The 22013-nt window shown below is 41.2% G+C and overlaps 1 protein-coding gene across 2 annotated transcripts in view; it reads left to right on the top strand.

The window, feature by feature from the left end:
* SYNJ2 (synaptojanin 2) overlaps positions 1-20324 on the top strand; it is a 66002-nt gene extending 45678 nt beyond the window's left edge. For both annotated transcript variants that reach the window (XM_059841909.1, XM_059841910.1), the window contains 13 exons: positions 1529-1721; positions 3391-3549; positions 3767-3923; positions 5684-5801; positions 7628-7846; positions 9078-9156; positions 10529-10697; positions 11112-11261; positions 13862-13996; positions 15014-15126; positions 15837-15945; positions 17223-17425; positions 19166-20324. In XM_059841909.1, coding sequence (XP_059697892.1) covers positions 1529-1721; positions 3391-3549; positions 3767-3923; positions 5684-5801; positions 7628-7846; positions 9078-9156; positions 10529-10697; positions 11112-11261; positions 13862-13996; positions 15014-15126; positions 15837-15945; positions 17223-17425; positions 19166-19945 — 2584 coding nt within the window. In that variant the 3' untranslated portion in view covers positions 19946-20324. The remainder of the gene's footprint in view (positions 1-1528; positions 1722-3390; positions 3550-3766; positions 3924-5683; positions 5802-7627; positions 7847-9077; positions 9157-10528; positions 10698-11111; positions 11262-13861; positions 13997-15013; positions 15127-15836; positions 15946-17222; positions 17426-19165) is intronic.
* The last annotated feature ends 1689 nt before the right edge of the window (positions 20325-22013 follow it).

Raw genomic sequence — 22013 nt, 5'->3', positions numbered from 1 at the left:
CTGCTATGTGCCATGTGAGCATAATCAAATCTAACCTGTATGCTTGCGTATTTTTCCCATGTCTAGAAAAGGAAAGGAAAAATGTTCAGAAGTGCAAAAAAAAAAAAAGCTTCTGTGCTTACAGAGATTGAAGAGATTTAGACAGAAGGTAGAGAATAGAGAAATAATGAGACAATAGTTGGTTTATACATCAGTGAAATGACTGATTAAATACAAGCAGCTGAATTTACAGTGGGTTATCTCAGCATAACCTTTGCCATGACCAAAAATCAGTTGAATACCAGTCAGGAGGTGGGTAGGCAGACAGAGGAAGGGAGAACTTTAGAGTGAAAAGACTGAACACCATGCTTCTGTAGGAGTGCTTAAAACCCATTGTTTCATAGAAAACTTTGATGTTCCTCCTTTGCCTCCCTGAGGGTGTCTTCTGGTGGTGTCCTACTGTCAGGAAAAGACAGGAAATTAAAGATAGAGAAAAAAGGTACAAAAGATGGGGGAGGAAGAGAGAAGAAAATGGAGGGGATGGGGAAAGGAGACCTGTAGCACCTTGCATCATTTACATCACAAATTTCTGAGAATAATTCAAATAAGACTTAGCAGTTTACTTCAGGTCCCTTTTTAACATCAATAATATTCTTGTCAGATCTGCTTGATGTTTTCTCTGGAAAGTAAAATTTTCTCACTGGGAAAGACATGCTGGGGTTGGCTGAAACAATGATCTCATCATTTACTTATCTAATCAGACAGCCATGCTTTGTTCTTGGAGTAGCCTGGCTATTTGGGAGAAATTACCCTGAGAGCAGGTGGTCTGCTTTATCAAGTTATCTTTCTGTAGTGAAGTGTGTGCTAATCATCACATTGAAATACTAAGTGATTAGCAACATGGAGACCTTAAGCAATTTGTCATCAGTACAGAACTCATTTGAGAAGTTACATATAAATAGTTGTATCCAATAATCTCTGATTTTAACACATCTGATTTAATGAAGTATGGGTTATGATCTGCTGCTCTTTAATTAAATGGAAAATCCATCATGAATTGTGAAGTTGGATTTCAACACATATGAACAATAAATTGTTAACTGTCTGAAAAGCAGATTCCCATATGTTCAAAAGTAAAATGAAGCATAGTAGTAAATTTAGTTAGCATAGTAGTAAATTTAGTTATTGTCAATATTTTAAGGATCATGGGAGAGGGAAACTTGAAAAGTATATTCTATAGAAATTCCCAGTATTTCAGAAATTAGGTCTTGCTGGTCTGTTTGGAAAGGAGAAGAAAACGAGAAAAAATATTTTCAAACAGTTTTATTTCTGTAGTATTAAACTTAATTTGAAACATAAGTACATGAACATCAAGAAACTAAAAGATGTGCCTAAAACCCTAAAACCAGCAAGCTTTCTAGAGGGGAGAAGACATGGCATTGTAAACTGGCTTTTCCCTTTATGTTGCAGTCAAAGTTAATTGAATGTTTGTCCCTGAAGCCTTTTACTCTGTTCCGCTTTTTTTTTTTTTTTTTTTTTTTTAATGCAGGGATGTAGCAATAGACACTGTGAAGACAGGAATGGGAGGAAAAGCTGGGAATAAAGGGGCAGTGAGCATCCGTTTTCAGTTCTATAGTACCAGTTTCTGCTTTATATGCAGTCACTTGACTGCTGGGCAGACTCAAGTGAAAGAGAGGAATGAAGATTATAAAGAAATCACACAGAAACTCAGCTTCCCAATGGTAAGTGTAGATGTATGTGTGCTAAAAATATTGGAGATAAAGGTGGTATCTTTACATCATGAAAGCTGGTCTGAGGCTGCCTTTGCTGACAGGTCATCAAAGAAGGCATGTCAGTACCATGAAAGAAAATGTTAAAGAAAATGTTGGCAAATAAATAAATAGGGAAGCATGTTTCACAGAAGAGTAGGTACTACCCAGTATAGCACTTGCTTTACAGAAGTACTAATCCTTTCAAAAAAGAGTTGCTCCTGTGCTTGAAAAGTCCTTGGCCTTGTGCAGTTAATCTCTAGATGACTGGTGTTGGAACTGGAGAGCGTGATATTGAGAGCTCTTGCTGGCTCTAGTAAGTGAGAATTCCTGAAAGACCATCCATGCCATTCAGTGCAGCAGTGCCTTGGCTGCTTCTGGTCGGGTGTGATGGATCAGTTCCTGGGCACTGACGTGGTACCCTCTGTTCCCTTCCTTTCATCCTCGTGAATGTGTCACTCTCAAGGAACTGCTGGCTTCTTTCAGAGCATGGCAAGTGGGCACCACTGGTCTGCATGAATAACTTTTCCCTAAATTGTGTCAAATCAATCACCCTAGTGTTTTAATTCCAACTTGTCCCCTCTGGCCAGTCCATAACCCATGGGATTTGGTGGCAGGACTCCTCTGCTTCCCTTAGCGTTGATTGCTTTCATTTCCACAATACCTTCTTTCTTGGGCCTCTCTGGAAAGGCCTCAGCCAGGAAGGGATTGGTTGAGTTTGTGTATTCTGGTTAGTCAGCAAAAAGTGGCATTTAGGTTGCAAAGCATAAAATTTTACCTTCCTGTTGTTTGTAAGGTTTAGAGGCTTGGCACGTGCAACATATCAATCAGTTGGTTTATGTAGGAGCTAATACTGACAGACTGGACGTCCTGCAAAGAAGAGCTGTTCCAAATGGCCATAAAGTTGTGCTTATGGTAGTTTTTCTTTCTAATACCTCGTTAACTATTTGATGTCCTTTACACTTTATAACAGCTAAAGGTACCTTGTGTGTATAATGCATATAAAGAGTGCCCTCTAGTGCTGTGACAGCCACAGTCTGGAACGTTTCCCTTATGAATCTCTGGTGTTAAGAAATTTATAGCTGTACTGGGAAGGAAGGAAGAAAAAAAAAAAAAGACTGGTTAGAGGATAGGATGCTAAATTTAGAACTGGAGTGAATTTTCATTGACGTTTTATTTAAATACCTTTACAAAACTGTGACGGGCACATAAGATTGAATTTGGAGGTTGTTCTTACTCAGGAGCTTGTTGCTAAATTTGCCTTGGTACCAGAAGCACATTTTGTGTTATATTTAGAATATGCAAATATATGCATGTGAAATGTGTTAGGGAAACAAACATATTTTGAATATTCATGACAGACAAATTGTGAATATAAAGCTAGGATCCAGCTTAGACATACCTTCAGGAAAGAGGGGTCAGAGTCTGACATTCTTGTTTACAAAATTCAGCTCAGTGGGGTGCCAAAGCCTGTGAAGGAACCATTCTATTTTAGCACAAAATTAATTTTGACAAATAAATTGTGACAAGTAGGTCCAGTATTTAGTAATTCAGAGAGACTGAGTGCTAAACTTCAGTGCATTTTAAAGGTGTTTTCATGAATGTGATCTAACATTAACGGTATTCTGTACCTCAAAACTAGGGGCAGAACATGTTCTCCCATGACTATGTCTTCTGGTGTGGTGATTTTAACTATCGCATTGATCTAACATATGAAGAAGTCTTTTATTTTCTCAAACGTCAAGATTGGAAGACACTTTTGGAATTTGATCAACTACAGCAGCAAAAATCCAGTGGAAAGGTAAGGCAGTGTGTCTCATTTTCTTGAATAGCTGCATGTTGGTTGGGTCTTTCTCGTTCCTTGAGAGAGTGAAGAGGTTGCACTTTCAGAGTCTTGTTTATAGCACATGAATGCAGCAATTGGTTTAAAAATCAGAGCATTGTTTGCAAGGAAGTTGATATGTCACAGTGGCACCTTCCTCATCTGTAACTTAAAGAGATGTTCTTTATTTAATTAGATTTTTAAAGACTTCCATGAAGGGACTATTAATTTTGGACCAACATATAAATACGACGTTGGCTCGGAGGCTTATGATACAAGTGATAAGTGCAGAACCCCAGCGTGGACTGACAGAGTGCTTTGGTGGAGAAAGAAACTGCCCTTTGAAAAAACAGGTGCGTAGAATCCTTCTTTAGCTGAAAGTTGGTTTAGAATTCACCTAGAAGCCACTTAAGGGGTTTTAATCTACTGAATGGTGCTTTACTCGAGCAGATGTTCTTTCAGCTTCACTGGATTAAGTGTCAGAGATAGAGAAGGCCCTTTCTTCTTATGTGTGAGCAAAGGCTTTATGCCACAGGTGCTGGGAGCTCACTGAGGAACTGAAAACAGCCCAGCTGTAGTAGTACAGAAATAATTCTGTTGTTTTTCAACAGAATCATTAGTCACATAAAGTTTCTGTGTTATAATGGCTAGATAGTTAAAACTGCACTTCTCAGTCGATGTAGAAACAGTTTTCTGTAATTTCTTCTGTACTGGTAATTCTTAGGAGTATTTCTGCTAGTTTATGGAATTGGGAGAGGTTTCATTAATTAGTGCTTATAAAGTACTTTGAATTCATGAGTGGCCAACACAACAGAAAGGCTGATTGCACTGGTTATTCAAAAGTTGCAGTTAAGAAATAAAAAGTATTTCTTTGCATATCAAGAGATAGTTCTCATAATCATTCTCTCAGTCTGCAGGAATATCTATCCCCCAGTGTTTCTAAAATTTAAATAAATTCATATTAGATGTGTAATTGCTGGAGAATTAATTTGGTCTGTGCCTGCAGATGTGGTTTTTCACATGCCGGGAAATTTCTGCTTAGAATCTAAGTCATACCATGACTATGTTAAGTGTAAAAACTACAAAGCAAAACTAGGGCAATGAGAGAGTGCATGTCATCATGATACAGATATTCACTCTAATCTAAGGAATGAAAAACAAAGTAAAATGAGGAGCTTAAACCATTGATAGAGATGCATTCCAGGAAAGAAAAGCTGTATGAGAAGTAACAAGGAAGTTAAAACTACCCTCTTGTGTAGGCCTCCCACAGCTGGCTCACATGGGTCCATAACTGACTGGTACATTCCCAGCCCTGCAAAGCTTTCTTAGTTTGCTGCCAGAGTTCCTCTCCTTTACTGCTGGTGGCAAGGCTCTTCTGCCTCTCAGCTCTTATTGTGTTACATCTTGTTGTTATAGGCTAAATGATTGCTTGTTTTACGAGAAGAAAGTGTAGCCCCAGTGTGAGTGATTAGGAAGAAATGCCATATTCCATATGAACTCATTTTCAACTTCACAGGAAAGAGGGACAGAGTTATCCATTAATTCAAGCAGTGACCCAAAAACTTCCTTGTTACTAACAACAATAGAATACCTCACTCTAGAGTCATATCTGGAGCACTTTCTGTCACCTCTAGGGTTGCAATGGAATTATTTGGAGGTTGGATTTTCATGGGTTTGGTTTCTCATATCTCTTGTGTATTATTTCTCTAATCCCTGTCTAATACTCAGATTTACAAAATAATTTCCAAGTGCAATGTCTGGTTTTATGCTCAGTGTCGAGGTAGGAGGAAAAATACTAATATGACACTATCAACCCCTGTTGTACAGATAATTAATTGGGTGACATTCTGGTCAACAATTTTGCAGGTGTCTTACTCTACTGATCAGCTGTCTCAGTTTCACTCCCAATCCTTTCTCTTTTTTTTCTTTCTAGTCCCTAATTTGTAAGTCTTGTAGGATACAAGCTCTTCTTTGAATGATATATGTACAAGAACTAAAAAAAACCCACCACACCCACTAGCAGGGTCTATGGAGAGCTTCCTAACAAAATACTGTTTAACTGCTAGTAAAACTAGATTTGAGTGAGTTTTAAATTATGTTCTGTGCTGCATAGCTGGAGAGATCAATCTTCTGGACAGTGATCTGAGTGCTGATACTAAAGTCAGGCACACTTGGACCCCTGGAGCCTTGATGTACTATGGGAGAGCAGAGCTGCAAGCATCTGACCACAGGTAACTAAACAATCAGAGAGAGTTTAAAATGTGCCAGGTTAAAATGTGCCATGCTGAATTGCGCCATCAGAGCAAGGGACTAAGTCTGATTAAAACAGGAATTACACCCTTATTCCATGCTCAGTATCTGCTTGATGGGTCTTTTCCTCTCATGGTGAGTTTTATACCAGAGTGGCAAGTATCTGAAGTCATGTATTTATTTTTCCTGCACAGTGATTGCAGCAAGGGTTGGATAAGTTGCAGCAAGAAGTATAGAAAACAGAGCTTTCTGTTGCTTGGTTTTGAAAAGCTCTGATAGCTAAGGAAGCTGCTCTGATGGATTTCCACTCAGCTTGCTGCAGGAGAGGAGGAAGTTGGGACTGTGTGGCCTGAAGAGGTGTAAGCCAGGCCACACAGGGACAAGTTTGGCCTCTTCACAGTACTCAAGTGTCGGGCTTCTGTGCCTCCTTTAAAAACGGAAATGGGAAAAGGTAGAAAAATCAAAGGCCAGTGTTTCTGGTTGGTCTATATAATTGACTTCTCTTTAGGGATATGAATGACCTACATTTGATAAAATTGTTCTCTGCTTCACTTCTGAGAAACAAATTCTGAGATAAATGCACTTTGAAAGGTCCCTTATATTCAGAATACTTGTCTCACCCCTTCCATGCTTTGTGGAAATGCTACAATATTGCTCCTCCTAGCAACGCTCAGTGACCCCCAGTAGCTGTCTGTGTGCTTCTGGTGGTGTTCTTGCATGCCAGGACTGTTCTGTATTCCTCTAGCAGTGAAGGAACATGCCTCTTGCAATCAATTTTTTTGTGTCAAGGCTCTGACATTGCTGTGTTCTGCAAAGCACAGCAGAGCTCTCATTATGTAGGACCCTGAGGATGCGATCTGTGAAACATGACTGTTATACATGGTTTTCTATTTCAGCAAACTTGACTCCAAAAGCTGCTTTTTAATTACAGTCAGCAGCTTTGCTTTCCCAAGGTTTGTGCTAGAAAAAGGGCATAGCTGTATCTTTGTGACATATGGAAATGCATTATGATTCACAATGCAAATGGAAATAGTTAATGCTTCCTATACATTTTTTCCCTCTGTTATCCCTTTCTAGCCCTGCTGTTGTTGCCCTGCTATGTTCTGGTAATGTGTATTAAAGAGCCAGGACTATTGCATGTAGAAGGCAGCAATTTTGACACAGTTGTAAGAGCAGCTGTCCCAGTCGCTGGTCTGTGTGTATGTGCAGGTGAAAATCTGAGAATGTGGATTGCACCCACTGAGACGAGATGAGTTCTACTCTTTCAGACAGCTCTCTCAATTTTATTCAGACCTAACACACAGAGAAGTAATTTGTAAGAAATGGCTCAAGAAGCAAGTTTGCAGTGTTGGCTGCTTTAGTGTAATGAATTGGCACGTATTTGCTACATGACAACATTATACATCTAGAATACCTTGTCCTTAGTTTTTGGAAGAAGATAAGTGTCCTTGTCTAACAGAAAATAATATATTTCCATATCTATTAATAATATAATATATATTAATAACATAATATATTTAGATCTTTGGGGCCACAGCTGTTTGATAATGAGTGAAGTATCCTGAAATTTTGGTCTGTAGGTTTGCCATAAATGCTTCATACAATTGTTATTTCAATTCACTTATGATGTGTCTTCAATTACATTCAGCTAATGAAGGACTGGGAAATATAGTTAATAGTTCTCAGGACATGATGTTGACCACTGCAGAAAAAATGAAGCTTACCTGTCCTCCTTCTTTATATAGATTTTAATTTTATATAAGCAGTTCTTATTTTTAAATAGGTATTTTTCCTTTGTTTTGTGTAGGCCAGTGTTAGCTATTGTAGAAGTGGAAGTTCAGGAAGTTAATGAAGCTGCCCGTGACAGTGTTTTCCGAGAAGTGTCATCTTTCCAGGGACCACTGGATGCCACAGTAGTGGTGAATCTGCTATCACCAACACCTGAAGAGAAAAATGAATTTCCTGAAGACTTGCGGACAGAGCTTATGCAGATGTTTGAGGATTATGGCACTGTTGTTCTGGTCAGGTGAGTTTGGGATGTGGAATGGCATAGCATCTATTAAAAAACACAGACTGTCCTGACAGAGTTAACTTTGTATTGGAAAATTAAGTATGTAGAATTTGTTTGCTGCACATTCAGTTCTTCATTAGAAATTGAATGCAAGTGTTTTGAATACCTTACACCTCTCAACAACCTTTTAAAGAAGTAATCCAACAGCTCTCTTGTGTGACTGGAAGAGAATTTTATTCACTACAATGCCATAAAGCAGAGACTTTGATGTAAATCATCATCTTTATATTCAGGCCTCACTTCCAAGCATTGCTGCTTCTGGTGGATCCTCGGGCCCTGCTTCACCTCCTCTGGGGGGGGTCTGCTCTCTTCCACCCTCTTTCACACTTGGCAGGAATTCCTGGCTGGCTCTCCTTCCTGTTGGGGGTCATTTTGCTTGTTTGTTAACAGTACAGCTTCTCACAGAGCTATCACCCACTGGGTTTGAGAGGGAGAGTGTGATACCTTCTGGCAGAGCAGCTTAATTTCATTCTGATTGATTCTCTACAGGGCTCCAGCACAGCTGTGAGACTTCTGTTTTGAGAAATACAGGCAAAAGACCTAACAATGACCTCTGGGAAACACTGCCAAAAACTTGTTCATGTTTATTTGATTCATTTGTTAGTGGAGAATGCTGATGACCTGTTATTGTGTAGATTTATGAAGTACCAATATAAGCTGAGGGTTCAAAAGCAGCTGTGCAGGAAAAGCAGCACCACCTTGCTTGTAAAGAAAAGGAGCAAGAAAAGAACATGTTTTGGTGGAAGAACATGTTCTTGGTTTATTTTGTTTTTAATTGCTTTAGATCTTGATGGAATACTCCTCTGGGAACATCATGTCATCTGAGGTGAAGGAGATGCAGAACCATGGAAGTTAGTCCAGAGGGGGTGTAGATATTGGACTGGGTATCCTTTCAACAGTTACTGAGATGTTTGTCCTGCTGTTCCAGGGGTGATCCAAAAAAGGGCAGGGTGCTGGGGTCACACAAGGGAGGATTGGAGGGAAAAGGAGCCCAGCTGGGATTAATAGATCACCTGCTCCTCCTCGATAAATAGCATTGTGAAGGAAAGTAAACTAAAACCAAATGCATAGCACTGCATAAGTATGCTGTATATAGATCTATGTGGTAGTTTTCTATCATGCTAGCCTTTAAAGGATTTTATTCAAGGGTGAAATAAAATGGTTTTTCTCTGCCTTTTTTCACTAGGATCTGTGGAGGTCAAATGCTGGTGACATTTGCAGACAGCAAGTCAGCTCTTCGTGTTATGGATATAGATGGTGCCAAAGTAAGACTTTCTCAAACCTGTAATAATAACTTCATGACAAATTTCTCAAAAGTGGTTGCTTAGAGTGAGGTACTTGAGTTTCTACCTAAATCAAGCAGCATTGTTTCAAAGGGAGTTAGTGCTCATGAAGTCCTTTACTTTCACATCTGCTGAGGCTACTACTGCAGTACTTTAGTTTCAGGATGGCATGAGGTGACTTTTCATGGACCCCAAGCAGTGCTTAGGATCTGGCCTCTGACACCTGTGCAGAACACGTGAACTTGTTCATAGTTGTGGCTGCTTGAAGCAGTTCTGACATTCTGTGTGACTTCATACTGTTGCCAAAGCATCCTCATGATTGTGGTTTGGAGATTTTTTTGTTTCTCCACTGTATCAAATAGGCTCCTTCTGCTAAGCTGTAGCGTGATTCACTGGCTTCCATGGCAAATCCAGCATTAGCAGTAGGCATTTACCTTCACATCCCCTGCTTTTCCTTCCCACACACATACTCTACAAATCATCGACCCCCTGTTGAAAAAACTGCTTGTGGTACTGCCCTGTAAACTTAATATTGAAGTAATGGATTTTAACTCTCATTCTTCTTTCGTATTTGCAAATTTGTCTTCTAATTTGACTCCTGCCATTGATGTAATTTACAGCACAGACTGAAACACAGTTGTGTGCACACAGTATGTGAAGGTGCTGGGAATCTGAGTTGGGAACTTTTAAACTGATTTTCCTGTCAAAGCTGCTGTCTTGTCTGCCTTTCACCCCAAATGTCATAAAGCAACACACAGAAGCAGCTGAAGTCCTAATGTGTTTGAAAATACACCTTCCATATGCATCACAAATAAGATTTTCTGGTCAGTCTCCTTAGAGGTTGCAGCAGATACAAAACTCTTGTGTGTTTTAAAGCTGCTGACTCAAGAATGGCACTCTTTCATGCCAATATTGCTAGTCCAGTGTCGTTTTGACAGTATTTTATGTTTCACCTATTTCTCCAGTATTTCCCAAATGCCGCAGCAGTGCTTTTGAGCTGTGAAGCTCATTTTCTTTCAAGAATATTTTTACAGTCTGAAAACTTGGTTGTGGGGGTAAGAAGAGTGTTTCCTTTCCATTTGGCTTCTGAAGTGAAGCTTTAGTCGCATCAATTTCTGAAGCACTTGTACAACTTGGTCAGAGCATGGTGCTAATATCATCAGGGTCCTGGGTTCAATGCCTGCATGGGCCATTCCTTTAATAGCTGGACTTGATGATCCTTCTGGGTCCCTTCCACCCTAGAGTCTGTGATCTGTGCGATTCTGAACAGGCTGACAGAACTTGATTGTTCTATTCTAGTATTCTTGTTTTTTGAAGGTGCTTGGCAAAGTGAAACAATTCTTTCTGTGCTTAGGTTAGAGGCAGAACAGTGAAGATCCAGCCCAAGACTAAGGACTGGCTAAAGGGCCTTCAGGAGGAAATTGCTCGAAAACGAGACAGCGTTGTCCCCATGTCCCCCACGGCAAACTCCCACCTCCTGGAAGAAAATTTTGACTTCTCAAGTTTGGACTATGAGTCAGAAGGTAAGCAACATGCTTCTAAGCTAAGTAGTGAGAAATTGCTTTGCTGATCTTAGTTACACAGAATCAGTGCAGTACAGTATGAGTGTCAGTGGCACCTTAATTTGTATTGAAGCCACACTTCTTAAAAAGACAACTGTAATTAAAGCCGTGACCTGACTCTGTGCCTGGGCATAGAACTGGTACTTAGATCATCCTGTCAATTCAGTGTTATATGTTAGCAAATTCAATGTATGGTACAGCTGTCTGTAGAGACACACTGTAATGAAACACATGGCGTGGTTACACAAGAATCTTGCCAAGCCTATATATTAAATTATTAAATTAACTGATACTATAGATTAATTAATTGGGAGTGTAGAGAGACAGAGAATGAATTTTCTCATTAATTCTTTGTTACCTAATATTTTAATCCAGGTGATATAGAGGATGAAGATGATTATTTAGAGGATGCTCTGTGTCAACACCTAGCAGCCGACACAGCAGAAGATATGTCGGAGTGCCCTGGACACTGTGCATCCATAGCTCTTTCAAACAAATCTGGACAAACCCCCCGCCTGTATAAAGGTAAAGTATCCACCTTCCTTAAGGTAAGACCTGAAGGACTATTGTTTGTTCTTCTGTTGTATGTATTTCCCTGTTCCTTTATATTTTCATTCTAGGTTCTCCTGTAATACCTATTCTTGCTCAACTCCCCTTGAGTTAGTGACTGTAGTTGAGATCCTCAGGCATAACAGCAATACAAATGATGAAACTCATGATGATTCTCCTTCTCTCTAGGCTAGGGCAAGGCAGGAAAGCTGGAAAATGCTGGTTTTCCTTTTCTAGCCAGAGGAAATTAATCTTTTTATCCATTTCATGTTGTTTGGCACCAGAACATAAAACAAAAAAAATTGTATAATATTTTCTTATTGGTGAGGACCAAAGCAAAATCAAACCAGAATAATCCTGTTGATTCAGTGATGGGCTCAGCTCTGTCCTTTGAGCAGTAGTAATGGCAGAAGAGTTAGCTGTAAGCTGGCAGTTTGCTGTGTCCAAATTACTTCAGAGGCCTGAAGTTTCTCCTTTGTTCCCATTTGATTTATTCCTGAAGGAGTCGAGGTTCATAGAATATATATACATATAATCATTCTTTAGGTACTTCATGAATGTGTAACCTTTTTCCATGGTTACCTGGCTCGTTTGCACGTTATTGTGAAGTGACTGGGTAAAAAGAAGATAAAGTTGTGGAGAGAAAACTGATAAAAACTGAGTCAAGAACTAGCCAAGCCAGTCTTACAAGGGTCTTACAAAGGGATGTGATCAGGATGTGCTTGAGTGGCCAAGCATTGATAGTCTGGGATATGTATTAAACACCTGATTGTGACAGCAGTGATTCAGTAGCTGTCATTCTGCACTCTCTCAGAAGTGCTTTGTCTTCTGACATAAAAGTGAAAACTTTTAATACCCTCAAAGGTTGAGTCAGAAGTAGAGTTCAAAAAGATTAAATGAAATTCGTACACTTACACAGACAGATTTTCCAAACAGAGTGATTTATGGCTTTCTTGCCCACCTTGAGTCATAGGCTGAGTTCAGTGTGGCCAGACCCAAAAGCCTTTCCCTGAGTAAAGGAGTAATCAGTCATTATTAAATACTGTGAAGTCAATCACTTTGTATTATAGGGTGCCTTGCCCTCAAACCACCTCTGGCCTATTGTGTGATGATTCATTAAGCCACAGAGAATTGCAGTGATTCTTGTCACTCACACTTACTCTTCTCCACAAAAAAATATCACAAAGTAAACAGAGGTAATGGAGTATAGTTTGAAGGAGGTCAGGGTGGGGTCATGGTTTCACACAACTCAAAATATGATATATTCAATTAATCTTAAAGTGTCTGCAATTTCAGATTCCTCCATAAGCTTCCAATTCTGCCTGAATAACTTATAATTGAAGGTATGATGACTGTGTAGCTGGTGGTAGGCACGGATGGAAAACAGTGACAGGCACAATAGTATGTGTGTGTTTCTGAGGTCAGGGAAGGGCACAGCTTCACAAAACTGATGTCCCTGCCAGCAGCCTTTCAGGGATGGAATTGAGTGGTAATGGCTGGCTTTTGTTGTGTTCAGTTTTACTGCCAGGACTTCAAACCATGTCTCCAGGTGCCTGCATGACTCCTCGGGTCCTACTGATGAGCCCATATCTGCAGCTTAGAAGTACTAAAAATGCAGAGAGCACAGGGAGGGCGGGCTGGGCAGACCACAGGCTCTGTCTCTGTGGCTGCCATCTGCTGCTAGGTGGGAGCAGGAAGCTGTGAGGCAGCTCCTGATCCCCTGCAGAGCGCAGCTTTCTGAAAAACAAGAATTTGTTTACAAATGCCTGAAGTGCAAGAGACTGCTGCTGCATAATTCCTTCCCCATCTCTCCAAAACACAGGGACAAAACGAAACCTAGTGAATCTTGGAGCTCTAAAGAACAAGAGCTGCATAGCTGGGCAGCCGTGGCAGGGTGAGAGGACTGAAATGAAAGTCTTCGCTGTAGCAGATGGGGGAGAATAAAGCAATCCATACTTCTCCCCTCTCCAGCTGTCAGAAGGGCTTAGGTGGGATGAAAGACTGAGTAATTAGTTAGGATGTAAGGTGTAGCCAAGAGCTAGCAGATTGAGGCAGCTGTACTTTTTAGGAGATGTTGCTGGAAAGCAGAGATGTCGTGATTGAGCCATTCAGACAGATTTTTCTCTGGTATAAAAACAGTTCTCCTGTGGAAGAGAAGGTGTCTAATCCTCAAATGGAATTCCTGTGTTTGGGATGGAGAGCAAGGGATTCACCATGACTAGCCATGACAGTTTGAATGGGAGCAGGTTGCCACTAAGTCTGGCTGTGAAAATCTCAGAATCTAACAAGGTGCCTAGTAACCCTGGAATGAGATGCAGGCATTCTTTGTGTTGGTGCAAACAGCTAATAAATGGTGGAAAAGGAGAGAGAGAGAGAAAGAAGCCTTTGACAAAAGGGTAGATGCAGTGGGAGCAGGCAGACATTGGGGGAGAGCAAAAAATGTGAATGGAGCTTTCGTGTTGCTGAGAGACCTGGCTGAGGCTTGCCACTCATAGTCACCTCTCTCCTGATCTCTCAGATCTGATGTGCCTCACCCAGTGTGTATCTAATTCAGACACTTCCTAAAATGTCCCTAGATGATGCAGACCTCGCTGATTTGAAGCGGGAGCTGGAGGCAAGTGGGGAACGCAGCCGCCGCATTCCAAGCAGGTCTCTGTCCATTCCTACCCGGCCTCGGCCTCTCCAGCCACCACAGAGGCCTCCCCCTCCCGGTGAGTTGAACTTTCTTTGATGTGATGCTGGCCCCAGCTGAACAGCTTTTGCCTGCTGTGTCTGGGTGACAAAGAAGGTCATACCTTGTTCTGAAATGTCAGGTTGTCGAGGGACTTGTACTTGCTTCCCAGCTTGTTTCAGCCTGAGTATTACTGCCATTAGTAATGGGAGAAGTTTGTCTTCAGGAGGACAGTTACTCCACAGAAGAAATTGTCTTTTGTAAGGATAGAATAGCCAATATGTTTCATACTGGCTCACCACTCAGGTTAGTGAGTTGAGCAGCCACTTTGTGGCAATAAAGATAATTGGTACTTATGCCTGCTGACTTTTGAAGTCACTGAGTGTTTTCTTGCAGTTTTTGGATTCTGAATTAATTGTAATCAGAATTTTAAAAACCTTTGACTAAGTACTTCTTCTGGACAGTTTTTGTCCTTTTCTTCTTCGTAAGCAATTCTTGTGTTTATGAAAGAAATGCAAAGTGGATTATGATTTTCAGTGAGGCACAAAGGGAAGTGATGCTTTTTACTAAGCTCTGCCCCCCTGAGATGCCATTCAGAGCTGTGCTACTCCTGTTTTTATGGCTACTTCTGGATAAAAGCTGATTGCTAGATGAGCATAATCATCTTCGCCTCTTGTATTAGACAAGGTATACATCATGTTTTTCTTGCAGCCCAAAAGTCTCTCTCTTGTGTACATTTTCCAGACTCAAATTAGAAGCTCTGTGATGCTCACCTGAAAGATGATGAGTTTTTTAGGATTATTCCCATTCATTTTTGAGTCTGTTGCACAGAAGCGCCAGCATTGCTATCTGGATTTCTGTGCCTAGAATGCAATATTAGTGCTCAGCTGAGGTTATCTAATTAATTAAATGAAAGAAAGACTAACTACAAAACTGCTTGCTGAAACAGTTCAAGATTTTGAGAGGCTGATGGAATGCACATTGGTTTCGCTCCATTGCAGATAAAATTTTGTACCAGCTCTTGAATGTAAAAAGACATTTTTTATTCCTCTTCCAGCTGGAACATCAGGCAAAAAGTCCCCCTCAGATGGTTCCCTCTCTCCAGGAAGCCATTCCACCTGCTCCATCCTGGCAACAGCAAAGCTGCTTCCCGGAGCCCCTCAGCAGCCAGTGAGTCCTGCTGCTCAGCATGGCCCCTTGGCATTGGCCTGGTCCCTCCCATCCACACGGAGAATCACGTACAGGATGCACCTGTCATACCAGGAAGGAATCCATCACATGTCTGAGCTGAAAATGCCAAGATAACTTCTTGTACTGTAATACTAAACTGTAGGCCCTGGTAGGCAGCACAAAAATGTTAGTAAGTTAACAGGAGTTAGGAAGGCCAAAGAGGGAGAGAGAGAATGAGTGGTGTAAGACCAGAGCACTGTTGCTGTTTTCTGACAGATGCTAACTTGAATTTTTAACACTATCATCATATGGTTTAATTCTTTTCTCACCTCTGTTTTAGTGGGCCATGCTAGTGCCCAGAATGTAGGAAAAGTCTTGACCACTGACAGCAAGGCTGTTAGTCCCTTGAGGGGAGACCAAGACCAGAATGTGGAAATGCCTCCTCACTCCTGTCTTGGATGAGGACCCGGATGCATTGAACAAGGGATGGCTCAGGGACTAGCTGTGGCACTCAGGCACTGGTCTTCTGTCAGCTGCCAGCAAAGATGTACCATTTGCTAAAAGATTCCCATTTCTTTAGAATTTATAGATCACTGAATAGCCCCTTGCAAGAACAGAATTCCACAGGTGTATGAGCTTAGCTGTAAAATTAGAGGTGTACAAGAAAAATCAGTTTTCTCAAGATGGCTCGTTCTCCTGTTTTTTTAAAGCCCAAAGTCCGGACTGGAATAAGCAAACCTTACAACGTCAAGCAGATCAAAACCACCACAGCTGAGGAAGCAGAAGAAGCTATTAGATGTCTTATGGAGGCCAAAGGAGGTAAGCACAGCTTTCTAACTGACTTCTAAAAATCTTTAAATAAAGAAAACTGTAGGTTTATTCATCTCACCATAGCCCAGATGCACATATTCCTATTCAGAATTTCACCTGAACACATTCTTGCAAAATTCTATGTGGAATCCTCTGTCAGTTCTGATAATATTATTTTTTTTTCAAAATTATTAAAATTTTATATTTTGTTGTAGAACCTGCTACTAGTAGAACCTTGGGTTATTTATGCCCAGATTTAGTCAGAAAAATGAAAATATAAAGATGGGATTTTACTAAACTGATGGTGCCTGTGTTAGCTCGGAGTTGCATAAAGGATATTTGCTGCTCTATTTACTGAATGCTCACTATTCCAAGCAGAACTACAGAGCAAATGCAGCTCTAGGAGGAATAACCTGGATTCTGTTCACATTTGGACAGCAAGTACAGCTGTAACCTAGATAAAAGCTTGCACTACTTCAGCTTGAATAGCTAAGCTAAAAGGCTACTCTGTGTTTAGGCTCTCTGTGTAGTCCCTGGAGAAGAGAGCTTCTTGCAAGGGCAAGTTAGGGCACAAAACTAGCTTAGGTACTGTGAATGTACCCCCCAGGGTTGCATGCAGTCTTTCTGCTGATGCTGTATGAATGAAAATGGCTGCCTGAGTTTGCAAGGCTCTCAGTTTAGGAGCAAACCACCCCTTTTCATTTATACCTAGAATGAATACAATCTGGAACAATCCCATTTATTCAGAAATATCATAAAGGCATCTTGATGTTTGTTCCTCAGTGCTGTTCATTTCATTTTGAAATGAGATTTATTCTCCATTGATTTTGAAATTCAGATTCACTTGGTGTGGGTAAGAAAACAAGTCTGGTCAGCATCACTTCCAGTCCCTTGTACTGTACCACCAGTTGGCATTTACAGTTCTTTCTAAAACACTCTACAAGACGCATTTGGTATCACTAACTTGGTTTTCCAGATAATGGCAAAAGGATGCTCTGAGCTTGAGCCCAGTACTCCTGAACTGCCAGCCAATGTTTTTTCCACTTGGCCTAATGGTGGCACAGCACTGCTGGTTCGGCATGAAATTATTTCAGACAGGGAAGTTTTCCCCTAACAGCCTCTTACAGATGTTACAGGATTGCAGAGTGCTTAGTTCCAAAACCTACCTTCTTGACCTGAGTTGGCCCTATAGGCATGAACATTTTGGGAAATGTGGTTGTGAAAGAAATTATCTTGCATCTATGTTCTGATCAGGCCGAGATGCCATATTTGCTTTTGCTTTTCAGGAGTACAGGAAGATGCAGTAAAGCCTGTTCCAACCAGAAACCAAACTTCCTCCAAACCCGAGGCTCCTCCCAGCATCACAAAGTCAGCATCATTTCAAGGGGTGCAGGCAGGAGCAGTGCCTGTGCCTCATCGTCCCCCACCCAAAGTTCCAACTCCAAAGAAGCCAGTGCCCCTGCAAAGGACCAGAGTCAAGGGGGAAAATGTAAGAGAGTTGCAGCAAAATGCACCCAGCCTCCATTAGTGAATGTTGGAGGGGTGGGCTGGTTGTTTTTTGCAGGAAGTCCAGTCAAGTCAGCAGGTGCTGGAATAATTTTGTGTATTACAGTCACTAAGGCATAAAAATGCAAGAAAGATTGGAAAGAGAGCCATATGCAGCTCTTCTATTTGTCAGTCCATTCTCTTGTTTTTCTTCTGGTTTGTCTAAACCTTGTCAGGATTTAAGACTCATTTGTTCTTTATCACAGTCTCTAATTTTGACCATGAGTGGTCTGCTCTGTAAGGATTTGAGGCAGCTTCTTCATCAGTTCTGTGTCCTGTGTCCTTTCTTACTTTTCTTACACACCTTGTAATGGGATTCAGCCTTTCAGTTTGAATTCTGGAGTCTACTCAAGAGTTCATATTCTTAAAAATACAAAGCTATAGGTGTTCAGGTTTTAATATATGTCAGGTCTTTACAATGGAGACAATAGTTCACCTCTAGAGCTGGTAAAATGATTATCTAACCTGTAAAGCAGTTTGAATACAAGAGGAAAGACAAATATAGTCTTTTCTATTCTTCCTTTGACAGAATCTCTGCTAAAGAAGCTCTCTTCTAAATTGTTAGGGCTCCTGCATTACCTTCCTTTGGTAAAGGCATTTGCCCCTTCTCTATAATGGACTTTGTGCTCTCTTTACTTAGCAGATTCACCAAAAAACCCAACCCAGACAGCACAGTCTGTGCCGAGGACGGTCAGTTTGTTTTGTTTAGGTTCTCACCATTCCCAAGTCACTCTTGAAAGGTGCTGAGAGGGATTGCTATTTTGGTGTTAGTTATGTCAGAGCTTCTGCAGGAATAGATCTATTTCAGGTTGACTCTGCCCTGGAATTCCACTCCTTCCACCATCTGAGGGAGGTCAGATGGGAGTTGTGTACTTGGAAACCTCTACCCAATCCCCCTCTACCACAGTCAAATGCAGGCAACTTAACAGCACATAGGATGAAGTGGCAAGGGATATGTCCAGCATGAGATACTGACTAAATATTTTGCCTTCATGAAAAAGCCTGTACATTATATTTTAATACTATGCAAGAGTAATAAAGAATTTAAATTCTTTATTATTCAGTCACACAGAGTGTGAGAAATCTGAAGCAGTCCTTGCCCTCTTAGACTGCGCTGGGCTTGTTATTTATATACTTTTAAATGGTGGATGTAGACTGGACTTTGAGAGCTTATTTTTATCTTCAGTTGCCAGCATCAGTGAGACAGGATACAGCCCTTAATGCATTTATTGCGTTAGCTTAAGCTAATTCTCCTTCAACCTTATCTATCCCAATAAGCTACACCTAAAGGCATGGGCCTCCCCATGCGATCTTGCTTAAGTAATATTAGTCAGCAGAGAGATGTAACAAATAAATAACTCCTCAGAACTGTGTTAATTTGGCCCCGAGCAAAAATCCTAACCTGAAAAGGGAGATGGTCAGAAAGAGCTGTGACTAAACAGGCTGTAGGGTCCTGGTCCTTCACTAGCTCTCTGAAGGTGAGTGCAAGGTGCAATGCACGAGCCCAGAGCCCAGCAGGTACAGTGGAGCACTGTGCTGTCAAGCCTCCTCTTTGTAGTGCTTTTTTTTATTCCAGGACTGTCAGCTTTTCTTATTAACGCTGTCAATTAGACTTGTACCAGTAGGGACTCAGAGTTTAAGGTCCCTTTTTGTCCTCACATTTCTTCTTCCATTTCCTCCTCAGGCCATGTCTCCAGAAGACCAATTCGACCAACAGACAGCACAGTCTCCTTTTGTCTTGCTAGAGCCCCATCTAGAAGCTGGAGCTATCCTTAGACCAACCAAGATCACTCCAGTCCCTAAACCCAGAACACAAGCTGGGAAGCCTCAAGAGAGCAGAGGAAGCAGTGAAAGGCAGCCCCTGTCAGCAAGCACAGCTGAGGCCATTGTACTGCCTCCCCAGAATGCTCCCTTTGCCCCAAAGGTGCCACCACGAAGAAAGAAGTCGGCTCCTGCAGCTTTTCACCTCCAAGTTCTCCAGAGCAGTGACAGCCCCCTTTTTAGTGGGTCACTGTTCAACTCCAACAACAACAACCCTGGCTCCTGCCCCCAGACTCATGGCCCTGCTCGCTCAGGTCTCTCAGCCTCTGCTGGCCCAGCAAACAGCACAACTCAGCCCTTGGCACCAAGTGCTGCAGAACTGATAGTGAAGCTCCAGGGCCCTTCTGCACCAGCAGGCCAGCATCCACAACAACTGGATAGCAGCTCCCTTCCAGAGAACACCAGTCTTCTGGACCTGGACATTCATTCTTCCTTCCCTCTTTCCACACAGGCACCATCAGCTACTTCTCCAGCACACACTTCAGAAAATTTAAATCAACCCAATCGGAAAGATTTCAGTCACTGGGTTACATTTAGTGATGATGAAGACAGCAGTGCAGTGGCAGAAGGGTTCAACAAACTGCTCGTCTTAGAACAAAACAAAAATACCTTAATGAAAACAAATACTGATTTAGAGTTGTAAGATTTTACCCTCTTAGTGTTCCAAAAGAAATCATAATTATGATGCAAAATTTTAAAAAAATATCTTTTTTATATTTAATTAAATAGATCATCTGTCCATGCTACATTTCATTTTCACGTTCAAAGATATGGCCCCTGGAGGGAAGTATATAAAGTACAGACAACCTAACATTACCTACAGCTCATTTGAAAACTTCCTTATTCTAAGTTATTTCTTTTTATTAATTCGTCTTAAGATGTTTTATTTCATTTCAGGTACAAATCATATGTAAGAACATGTAATGATGTATGGAAAAGAAGACATCAAAAAAAACCATTTTCCTTTGGAATATATATTTTAATCAATTTCTGTTGTTTGCAATAAAGCATCCTTACTTCGAGGAGTTCGTCTGCCAGTTATTCTGGAACAGACGTCCCAAGGGGGAATGTACACCAGTTTAACAACAGCAGTAACACTGGTATTGCTCTGCTGCAAGTTTCCAAAACTCACCCTGGTTTTTGTTCCCAAGCCCATGTCCAACAGCACACTTTGAAAAGGGACTGTAGTTTTCCAATGCTGTTTCACTGCAAAGAGATGCCATAGGCTGCTTGTGCATTGTCTGTGCAGATCCTGAGGAATGATGGGGAATGGCTGAGACCAGCTGATGCCACAGGTATTGGCTTGGGCATGTCTTATGCTAAAGGCAGTTCAGCAATTCAGTAGTTGTGTCCCTGTTCTCACTCTCTTTTCATGAGCAAATGCCATGCCAGTCTTCTATTTCCACAGCACAGATGAGGAGCGAGCTGGTCCTTTTTGCCTTGCCTGTGGGGTAGAACTGTGCACGATAGATGCCATTTGTGCAAAGCAGGCAGTTAATAACCAGATTGCAACTTGTCATGGTAACTTGTTAAAAGAAGCATCAAGATCTTTCATTATTAAAGGAAAGAGAACATTTTTAAGCAGGTGGTGAAGCTGAAAAAACAACTAATTTAAAAAAAAAATTAAGATGTATTTAAAAAGTTAAGAAAGTATTTTTCATTTTTCCACAGAAAAATTAATTAGCTTGTTCTGAGCTTCCTGAACACTGGGAATGCAGCCATTTTCTTCCCCACAATGCCTACCTGTTTCTCTGCCACTGCCAGATTTTGAACACAAAAGATCCTGTAAGAGAGGATGCTGCCTTTGAGCACCTGTCGTCCTCCTCTGCTCTCTCATTTGCCAGACACTTCAGAAAAATCCCCAGAACCCTCAAAGGCCAAGCCCATAAAGCCCAGTGCTAAGCTTCTCATGTGAGTGTCAGCTTAACATGGTTGCAGGCTGGTGAATAATATAAGATACTCATTTCCCTACAAGATGACACAAAGCCTTTGCCTCTTGGTCCTCCTCTTAAAAAATACAGTGAATATTTATGGGCACATCTCAGTATAAAACATTAGCAGTAAAAAAGAAAGAGTACGGTATATGATCACATCCAACATTTTCTGCAAAGATAATTAACAGCTCTAGGACAGCTAATTTACATGTTAATGAAAGTGTTAGCAGGAAAGCCAATTAAACTGGATTTATACAAGTCAAATAAAATCTGCTTTATTACTCTCCTTGAATAAGAGACGGATGTGGCCTTTAGCATTCTATCTTATGTCTGTGTCTGTGGCAAGCTGCCCACTGAAGGATGAATCCCGGCAGCTCGCTGGTTTATGCTATCAGTGACAGGAGATATTGCTCAGTCACAGCAAATCAAGGGAAGGGGACAGACAGTCCAGCTGAAAAGGTTACAGCACAGAATGAGGAATCTCCTGTCTCAATAAATTACCTTCCACACTGCTGCCCAACGTCCCAGCCAAGTGTTTTCTCAGAGGCAGGAGCTTGTGACCTGCTTGTGATCTGGTTCTAGTTTCAATGGTCAGAGGAAGCAAAGCAGAGCCAGACTTGCTCCATGTTTGGGGAATCACACACTATGGAAAACTCAAGATTGCAGGAGGCATTGACTCTTTCCTTCTCGTTTGGGATTAAGCCAGGCCCCACCATGCAAAAAGAGGCCAAGTAACCTGAACCCTTACTACCTGATGTCCACAGCCAGGGAACCCAC

Source organism: Haemorhous mexicanus, chromosome 3 (assembly GCF_027477595.1).
Source record: "Haemorhous mexicanus isolate bHaeMex1 chromosome 3, bHaeMex1.pri, whole genome shotgun sequence".
Taxonomy (NCBI): Eukaryota; Metazoa; Chordata; class Aves; order Passeriformes; family Fringillidae; genus Haemorhous; species Haemorhous mexicanus.
This window is presented reverse-complemented; position numbering and strand designations above follow the sequence as displayed.